This window comes from Sinocyclocheilus rhinocerous, unplaced genomic scaffold (genome assembly GCF_001515625.1).
Source record: "Sinocyclocheilus rhinocerous isolate Xijiao unplaced genomic scaffold, SAMN03320098_v1.1 scaffold2420, whole genome shotgun sequence".
NCBI classification, from domain to species: domain Eukaryota; kingdom Metazoa; phylum Chordata; class Actinopteri; order Cypriniformes; family Cyprinidae; genus Sinocyclocheilus; species Sinocyclocheilus rhinocerous.
This window is the reverse complement of record NW_015629430.1, coordinates 109,967-120,347: the sequence shown is the minus strand read 5'-3', so window position 1 is coordinate 120,347 and position 10,381 is coordinate 109,967. Positions and strand designations below refer to the sequence as shown.

Sequence of the window (10,381 nt, the reverse complement as noted above, 5' to 3'; positions counted from 1 at the left end):
AGAATTGCGAGTTTATATCTCACAATTCTGTCAACATGATTCATAATTCATGTTGCTGGTCTCATTGTTATGGACGCTTGGTTCTGCCACAGGATAAAAAAAGGTCATTGTGACTTTAATCTCACAATTCTGACTTTATATCTCACAATTATATATTTTTTCTTGCAATTCTGACTTTATATCTCACAATTATATATTTTTTCTTGCAATTCTGACTTTATATCTCACAATTATATATTTTTTCTTGCAATTCTGACTTTATATCTCACAATTCTATTTTTTCACAATTCAGACTTTCACAATTCAGTTTTTATTTCCTCACAATTCTGACTTTATATCTCGCAATTCTATTTTTTCTCACAATTCCAATTTTTTGCAATTCTGAGTTTATATCTCACAATTCTATTTTTTCTCGCAATTCTGAGTTTATATCTTACAATTCTATTTTTTTCACAACTTAGACTTTCACAATTCAGTTTTTATTTCCTCACAATTCTTACTTTATATCTCGCAATTCTACATTTTTCTTGCAATTCTGAGTTTACATCTCACAATTCTGACTTTTTATCTTGCAATTCTGTTTGTATCTCACATTTCTGATTCTGACCTTTTCACCACCACTTCTGAGTTTATATCTCACAATTATTTTTTTTTTCTCACAATTCTGAGTTAATATCTCACAATTTTTACTTTTCTTAGAATTAAAAATTTTTTTGTCTCGCAATTGTAAGTTAACGTTTTTTCCCCCTCAGAATTGCAAGAAATAAGGTCACAATTACCTTTTAATTCCTTGTCCTGGAGCAGAAACAGGCTTCCATACATTGTGAACGATCATCAGATGTATTTAATAAACCCATCAGCACAGTCTCTATTACACACGACACATAATGTCAAAGGTTCTGTGCAAATGCATTAGAATAAGAGGAATAAATGCTGACAGAATGATGGTTTTGGGGGGAATCGCTCCTGTCCTCCTCTATGAGGTTCTCCAGAGGAACGTCAGGGTTTTTCCAGTAGATCAGGAAGGTTCACAGTCTCTAAAGTGCTAAAGGTCAGCATCGCGACATGCGTTTGCGGTACTGCTCCACCAGCGGCACCAGACAGCGAGGAGAAGCGGCCTGCAGCATGAAGGGATGCTGGAGCAGATCTCCGGCGCTCGCTCGCTCCAGCGGATCACACGTCAACATCGAGTCCAGAAAGTCCCTCAGGACGGGAGAGATCTGATCACACCACAGAGATCATTATACATAATATCAAACATCATAATGACCAAACATAACTTCATGGTCCTGAAAGTAGGATTCATTTTCTTCATTTTAAGTCTCTTTTTAATTAAGTGATTTTATTTTATTTATGCATGAAGTCAGTATTGTTTTAGTATTAATTATAGCTTTCATTTTTATATTTTATTAAATTTATATTAACCTTTATATTTTACAATTTTAAGTTTAGTAATTTGTTATGTTCTTTGTCCTTTTTATTTATTTTTTAATATTTCTATTAAGCTTTAATTTATTTTTTATATTACATTTATATTAGCTTTTATCTCTTACAATTTGAACTTTAGTAATTTTGTTGTGCCTTTGTCATTTTTATTAAATTGTTTAATACATTTCTATTTAGCTTTTTAATAATTTTTCAGCTTTTAGTTTTAGTAATTGTGGTACTTTTAAACATTCATAATTTTCAGTTTGCATTTTTTAAGTTTAAGTGTTTCATCTATTATTTCTATTTTATTTAATTTAGGCTTTTTTAATTAATAAATTATTTTTAGTAGTTTAATTAAAGTGTAATATGTGTTGTTTTTGTATTTATATATTTATAGTATTTGTTAATATTTTGAATTAGCTTTAATTTTTTGTTAAATTTATATTATCTTTCATTTTTAGAATTTTAATTTCAGTAATTTTATGTTTTTGTCATTTTTTATTCATTTTTGTTTTTTAATATTTCTATTTAAGTTTTATTAATTTTTCAGTTTTAGTTTTATTAATTTTACTACTTTTAAAAATGTATCATTTTTATTAAAAAAAATTTAATTTAAGTGTTTCATCTAATATTTATATTTTATTTCATTTCGGATTTTTAATTAATGAGGGGTAGATTTTTATTAAGCTTTATTTTTTCTATTTATTTTTCAGTTTTACTAACTAGTACTTTTAAACATTTATAATTTTTTTAACGTTTACATTTTTGAAGTTTAAGCGTTTCATCTAATATTAATATTTCATTTCAGCTTTATTTCAATTAATGATTTTTATAGTTTTACTGTACAATATCTATGGAAGCCCATTTCCGCCACTGATCGTTTAAAATTTTTTAAAAACAGATTTTTTCTCAGAATTGTGAGATAAAACTCGCAATTCTGAGAACATATCGGAACTTTTTTTTCTCCTCAGTTATAACTCGTATAACTCGCAATTCTGACTTTTTTTCCTCAGAATTGCGAGATACAAACTCGCAGTTGCGTCAGAATTGCCAGAATTGCGAGTCAATTCTGACTTTATAACTCGCAATTTCGAGTTTGTATCATGCAATTCTAACTTTTTTTCTCGCAATTGCGAGTTTATATCTCGCAATTAAGACTTTTATATCTCGCAATTCTGACTTTTTTTCTCGCAATTGCGAGTTTATATCGCACAATTCTGACTTTATTTCTCGCAATTGCGAGTTTATATCGCACAATTCTGACTTTATTTCTCGCAATTACGAGTTTATATCGCACAATTCTGACTTTATTTCTCGCAATTGCGAGTGTATATCTCACAATTCTGACTTTATTTCTCGCAATTGCGAGTGTATATCGCACAATTCTGACTTTATTTTTCGCAATTGCGAGTTTATATCGCACAATTCTGACTTTATTTCTCGCAATTGCGAGTTTATATCTCGCAATTAAGACTTTTATATCTCGCAATTCTGACTTTTATATCTCGCAATTATGACTTTTATAACTCGTCATTATGACATTTATATCTCGCAATTATGTCACTTTTTTTTTCCAAATTGCGAGTTTATATCTCACAATTCTGACTTTATTTCTCGCAATTGCGAGTTTATATCTCGCAATTAAGACTTTTATATCTCGCAATTCTGACTTTTATATCTCGCAATTATGACTTTTATAACTCGCAATTATGACATTTATATCTCGCAATTATGACATTTATATCTCGCAATTATGACTTTTATATCTCACAATTATGACTTTTATATCTCGCAATTGTGACTTTTATATCTCACAATTGTGACTTTTATATCTCACAATTCTGACTTTATTTCTCGCAATTGCGAGTTTATATCTCGCAATTAAGACTTTTATATCTCGCAATTCTGACTTTTATATCTCGCAATTATGACTTTTATAACTCGCAATTATGACATTTATATCTCGCAATTATGACATTTATATCTCGCAATTATGACATTTACATCTCGCAATTATGACTTTTATATCTCGCAATTATGACTTTTATATCTCGCAATTAAGACTTTTATATCTCGCAATTAAGACTTTTATATCTCGCAATTAAGACTTTTATATCTCGCAATTAAGACTTTTATATCTCGCAATTAAGACTTTTATATCTCGCAATTAAGACTTTTATATCTCGCAATTAAGACTTTTATATCTCGCAATTAAGACTTTTATATCTCGCAATTAAGACTTTTATATCTCGCAATTAAGACTTTTATATCTCGCAATTAAGACTTTTATATCTCGCAATTAAGACTTTTATATCTCGCAATTAAGACTTTTATATCTCGCAATTAAGACTTTTATATCTCGCAATTAAGACTTTTATATCTCGCAATTAAGACTTTTATATCTCGCAATTAAGACTTTTATATCTCGCAATTAAGACTTTTATATCTCGCAATTAAGACTTTTATATCTCGCAATTAAGACTTTTATATCTCGCAATTAAGACTTTTATATCTCGCAATTAAGACTTTTATATCTCGCAATTAAGACTTTTATATCTCGCAATTAAGACTTTTATATCTCGCAATTAAGACTTTTATATCTCGCAATTAAGACTTTTATATCTCGCAATTAAGACTTTTATATCTCGCAATTAAGACTTTTATATCTCGCAATTAAGACTTTTATATCTCGCAATTAAGACTTTTATATCTCGCAATTAAGACTTTTATATCTCGCAATTAAGACTTTTATATCTCGCAATTAAGACTTTTATATCTCGCAATTAAGACTTTTATATCTCGCAATTAAGACTTTTATATCTCGCAATTAAGACTTTTATATCTCGCAATTAAGACTTTTATATCTCGCAATTAAGACTTTTATATCTCGCAATTAAGACTTTTATATCTCGCAATTAAGACTTTTATATCTCGCAATTAAGACTTTTATATCTCGCAATTAAGACTTTTATATCTCGCAATTAAGACTTTTATATCTCGCAATTAAGACTTTTATATCTCGCAATTAAGACTTTTATATCTCGCAATTAAGACTTTTATATCTCGCAATTAAGACTTTTATATCTCGCAATTAAGACTTTTATATCTCGCAATTAAGACTTTTATATCTCGCAATTAAGACTTTTATATCTCGCAATTAAGACTTTTATATCTCGCAATTAAGACTTTTATATCTCGCAATTAAGACTTTTATATCTCGCAATTAAGACTTTTATATCTCGCAATTAAGACTTTTATATCTCGCAATTAAGACTTTTATATCTCGCAATTAAGACTTTTATATCTCGCAATTAAGACTTTTATATCTCGCAATTAAGACTTTTATATCTCGCAATTAAGACTTTTATATCTCGCAATTAAGACTTTTATATCTCGCAATTAAGACTTTTATATCTCGCAATTAAGACTTTTATATCTCGCAATTAAGACTTTTATATCTCGCAATTAAGACTTTTATATCTCGCAATTAAGACTTTTATATCTCGCAATTAAGACTTTTATATCTCGCAATTAAGACTTTTATATCTCGCAATTAAGACTTTTATATCTCGCAATTAAGACTTTTATATCTCGCAATTAAGACTTTTATATCTCGCAATTAAGACTTTTATATCTCGCAATTAAGACTTTTATATCTCGCAATTAAGACTTTTATATCTCGCAATTAAGACTTTTATATCTCGCAATTAAGACTTTTATATCTCGCAATTAAGACTTTTATATCTCGCAATTAAGACTTTTATATCTCGCAATTAAGACTTTTATATCTCGCAATTAAGACTTTTATATCTCGCAATTAAGACTTTTATATCTCGCAATTAAGACTTTTATATCTCGCAATTAAGACTTTTATATCTCGCAATTAAGACTTTTATATCTCGCAATTAAGACTTTTATATCTCGCAATTAAGACTTTTATATCTCGCAATTAAGACTTTTATATCTCGCAATTAAGACTTTTATATCTCGCAATTAAGACTTTTATATCTCGCAATTAAGACTTTTATATCTCGCAATTAAGACTTTTATATCTCGCAATTAAGACTTTTATATCTCGCAATTAAGACTTTTATATCTCGCAATTAAGACTTTTATATCTCGCAATTAAGACTTTTATATCTCGCAATTAAGACTTTTATATCTCGCAATTAAGACTTTTATATCTCGCAATTAAGACTTTTATATCTCGCAATTAAGACTTTTATATCTCGCAATTAAGACTTTTATATCTCGCAATTAAGACTTTTATATCTCGCAATTAAGACTTTTATATCTCGCAATTAAGACTTTTATATCTCGCAATTAAGACTTTTATATCTCGCAATTAAGACTTTTATATCTCGCAATTAAGACTTTTATATCTCGCAATTAAGACTTTTATATCTCGCAATTAAGACTTTTATATCTCGCAATTAAGACTTTTATATCTCGCAATTAAGACTTTTATATCTCGCAATTAAGACTTTTATATCTCGCAATTAAGACTTTTATATCTCGCAATTAAGACTTTTATATCTCGCAATTAAGACTTTTATATCTCGCAATTAAGACTTTTATATCTCGCAATTAAGACTTTTATATCTCGCAATTAAGACTTTTATATCTCGCAATTAAGACTTTTATATCTCGCAATTAAGACTTTTATATCTCGCAATTAAGACTTTTATATCTCGCAATTAAGACTTTTATATCTCGCAATTAAGACTTTTATATCTCGCAATTAAGACTTTTATATCTCGCAATTAAGACTTTTATATCTCGCAATTAAGACTTTTATATCTCGCAATTAAGACTTTTATATCTCGCAATTAAGACTTTTATATCTCGCAATTAAGACTTTTATATCTCGCAATTAAGACTTTTATATCTCGCAATTAAGACTTTTATATCTCGCAATTAAGACTTTTATATCTCGCAATTAAGACTTTTATATCTCGCAATTAAGACTTTTATATCTCGCAATTAAGACTTTTATATCTCGCAATTAAGACTTTTATATCTCGCAATTAAGACTTTTATATCTCGCAATTAAGACTTTTATATCTCGCAATTAAGACTTTTATATCTCGCAATTAAGACTTTTATATCTCGCAATTAAGACTTTTATATCTCGCAATTAAGACTTTTATATCTCGCAATTAAGACTTTTATATCTCGCAATTAAGACTTTTATATCTCGCAATTAAGACTTTTATATCTCGCAATTAAGACTTTTATATCTCGCAATTAAGACTTTTATATCTCGCAATTAAGACTTTTATATCTCGCAATTAAGACTTTTATATCTCGCAATTAAGACTTTTATATCTCGCAATTAAGACTTTTATATCTCGCAATTAAGACTTTTATATCTCGCAATTAAGACTTTTATATCTCGCAATTAAGACTTTTATATCTCGCAATTAAGACTTTTATATCTCACAATTGTGACTTTTATATCTCACAATTGTGAGAAAAAAGTCAGAATGGTGAGATAAAAAAGGTCACACAATTACTTTTTTTATTTTTTATTCAGTGGCGGAAACGGGCTTCCATAAATAACAGCACTGCATGAACATATGCATGTTATAATTTCACATTCTGTGTCATTGGGATGCTTATTGTAGTTTGCATTAATATTTTTAAAGTTATTATTTTTCTGTTAATTATAATCATTTTTAATTTCAGTTTTAGTTATTTTATTACATCAAGTTAAACTAAACTGAATTGATTATGACATGAATATAGTTTTAGCTTCAGTTTTAGTTGACTGAATGAACTGTTGAGGTTATGCTGGTTTTACCCTGCTGATGTTTCTGGCGGTTGGCGCCGGCTCGTCTCGCAGTCTCTTCATCGCTGCTATCGGCGTCTCGCTGAAATACGGAGGTTCTCCATCGATCATCTCCACCACCATGATCCCCAGAGACCACATGTCCACCTACAAACACACAAAACATCAGGATCTTTCACTTCAGCAGAAAGCAGCATCTCTGCCTCACTAATTCTGATTCCTCATTCCGAGGAACAAACGCAACCTTCTCAAGAATCACAAAGAACTATAGATAAAGTTCATGTAGAAGCGTCTGAGAAGTTCTCTGAGCAGCTGTTTGCCAGTCACACAGACACTTGTATTGTACTGTGAGTCAGTGAAAAATATGAGGATACAAACGTAAAACTATTACAAACTAAAATATGCATATATAAATAAATACAGGTTTCCCAAGGCTTTGGACCAATGCATTTCCATGACTTTTCCAATCATTCTTTTTCTTTTTGAACATTAAATGTATCAGTTTATTTTATGCATAACACCTGGTACAAACAAAAGCTGAACACAACAGACACAAAACCACAAATACCAGCATATAATGCACAACAAGATGCAAAGTTGGAAGACAATAGAAGCAATGGTCTTCCTATGAAGTGAATGTCTGTACGAGTCTGATTTCAATGCAGTTTTGCCAGCATTTATAATCAGTCCATGTTTTAGCTGTCTGTCCAGTATCTGCTCTGACTAAATTACCTGCAGTAACAATCCAGCTAACAGAGATCCTTCTCTAAAAAATAATGAACAAACATTAATAGAACGTTCGTTCAGAGTTTTAAAAAGTTAGCACAAAAACATTATTCACACATTGTTCATGGAGTGTTTTTTTTTCTGAAACGTTTTATTTGAACATTCCTCTAATGCGTTTTTAAATTTTACTGCACGTTTCAGAACATACCAAGAACATTCAAAAGTAGCAGTCCCGTAATGTTTGAAAATAATAAAATGGAATGTTCCCTAAAAATGTGCTTAACAAAAATTAAATGTTTAAAAAAATAAAAATATATTTTTTAATTTTTTTCGGAAACATTTTAGTTGGATGTTCATCTAACATTTTTTTTATGTTTCTACTCATTTTAAAATTGTTTAGGAAACATTCAAGAGTAACATAAAATTGAATGTTCCCTAAATGTTTGTATAACCAAAAAAATATATATATATTTTTTTTTTTACATAAAGGATGTTTTTAATATCTAGAAATAAAGCTTTCATTACTATTTACACATCATTCATTGAATGTTTTTTTCCCTTAAAAAACATTTATGTAACTTTTTTTTTGTTTTGTTTTTTTAAATGTTACTGTTTCAGAACGTTCAGAGAACATTCAAAAGTAACGTTCACAATCGAAAATGTTTGCAAGAATTCTAAAACGGAACGTTCCCTCAAGTTTTGCATAACCACAAAAAAAAAAAAAAAACATTTTAAAAACGGGATATTTTGACAACTCAGAAATTCATAACTACATGTGAACATTAGCAAAGACATGTATTGTTTAGTAGGAAGGGAAAACTCATTGTTTTAAAATGATCAATCTCAGTTTTATCCGCTAAAGTCGATTTCCCAACAATCTCTCAAGATATTACAACACAATTTTAAAAAAAGGCAGTATTTTTATGTACACTTCCCGTGAGCATGTTTAATGTTTCTTTCTTTCACTTCCAGCATAATTATTGCTCAAACTACCCAGTTTACCTGTGTAACACCATAGAAACTCTATTCCACTTGTCCTTATCAATGTCACTATTAAGGTCTCTTTGCCAAATTAATCAGGCTTTCCAAACCTTCGGTGAATGAAGCAATGTCAGACCGGTCATGTTATGTTATAGTAGAGATTTCTAACGCTATTTAATAGATTCAACATCCGGTAAAGCGAATCCACCTTTATCTCTATGCAAATATTATGCATTGCCTCTAATCCTCTCATTAAAAGGTCTTAATCACAGCATTATATGCTTTAAATATCTGCTGTGGCATTGTGACATGTGGCTCAACCAGCATCTTTATGATAATAATCTCACCCATTAAGATTGTTTACTTCATATCACATGTGATCTGATGGAATTAAAGGTAAGGTTGATGATGTTCGTTACCTCCGTGCCGTAGGGCGTCTTTGAAACCACCTCCGGCGCCATCCAATACGGAGTCCCGACTAACGACTTTCTCTTCGGGATGTCTTTGCTGATCTGAGCGCAGAATCCAAAGTCGGACAGTTTGACCTGTTAAACAGAGAATGAGACGACACATCAATTCCGGTCAGCTTCCTAAAGCTCAAATCATCGGCATTGCCAATCCACAAATGTCTACTATACACCAAAAACATGTACTTTGTCAATAATGGGGAAAAGTGCTATTTTAGTATCATTCAGAGGATTTTATTAATATTTTGAATTTGTTTTTATTTTTATATTTTCATTAGAATTTTGGAAATGTTGTTGTGTTTGTCATATTTATTAGCTTTTGTTTCTTTTAAAAATTATTTTATATAGTTTTTTTTATTTTCTGTTTTAATTTTAAAAGTTTTAGTAATTATGTCATGTTTTCTTATTTCAATTAGTTTTTGTTTCTATTTAAAAATTTCTATAACATTTTTATATTTTTTTCATTTTATACGTTTTAGTAATTTTGTTTTGCGTTTTTGTCATTTTTATTAGTTTTCATTTCTTTTTTATATTTTCTCTTTTCATTTTAATTTTAGTTAAAAGTAGTAATTTTCTTGTGTGTTTTGGTCATTAGTTTTTGTTTCTTTGAAAATATTTCTATATAGTTTTTATTTTTATATTTTTCTTTTTCATTTTAATTTTATTCAAAGTTTTAGTAATTTTGTTTTTGTTTTTTTTATTCATTTTTTGTTTCTTTGAAAATGTTTCTATATACAGTAGTTTTTATTTTTATATTTTATTTTCATGTTAATTTTTATTAAAGTTTAAAGAATTTTGTTGTGTTTTGTCATTTTTATTAGTTTTTGTTTCTTTTTAAATATTTCTTCATAGTTTTTTATTAATTGTATTTCTGTTTTAGCTATTTTAGTACTTGAAGTTAAACTAAACAAAAACATAAGAAATGTGAAATAAAATAAGTTGAATGTATGTATGTGTGTGTGTGTGAGAGTGTGTGAGAGTGTGTGTG

The 10,381-nt window shown here is 28.9% G+C and overlaps 1 protein-coding gene across 4 annotated transcripts in view; it reads right to left on the bottom strand.

Annotated features, from left to right (window-relative positions):
• Positions 1-547: 547 nt before the first annotated feature.
• The window catches only part of pak6b (p21 protein (Cdc42/Rac)-activated kinase 6b), a 32,355-nt gene continuing 22,521 nt past the window's right edge, over positions 548-10,381 (bottom strand). For all 4 annotated transcript variants that reach the window (XM_016550788.1, XM_016550790.1, XM_016550789.1 and 1 more), the window contains 3 exons: positions 9,346-9,471; positions 7,232-7,366; positions 548-1,220 (listed from right to left, as the gene is read on the bottom strand). In XM_016550788.1, the coding sequence (XP_016406274.1) occupies positions 1,053-1,220; positions 7,232-7,366; positions 9,346-9,471 (429 nt within the window). In that variant the 3' untranslated portion in view covers positions 548-1,052. The remainder of the gene's footprint in view (positions 1,221-7,231; positions 7,367-9,345; positions 9,472-10,381) is intronic.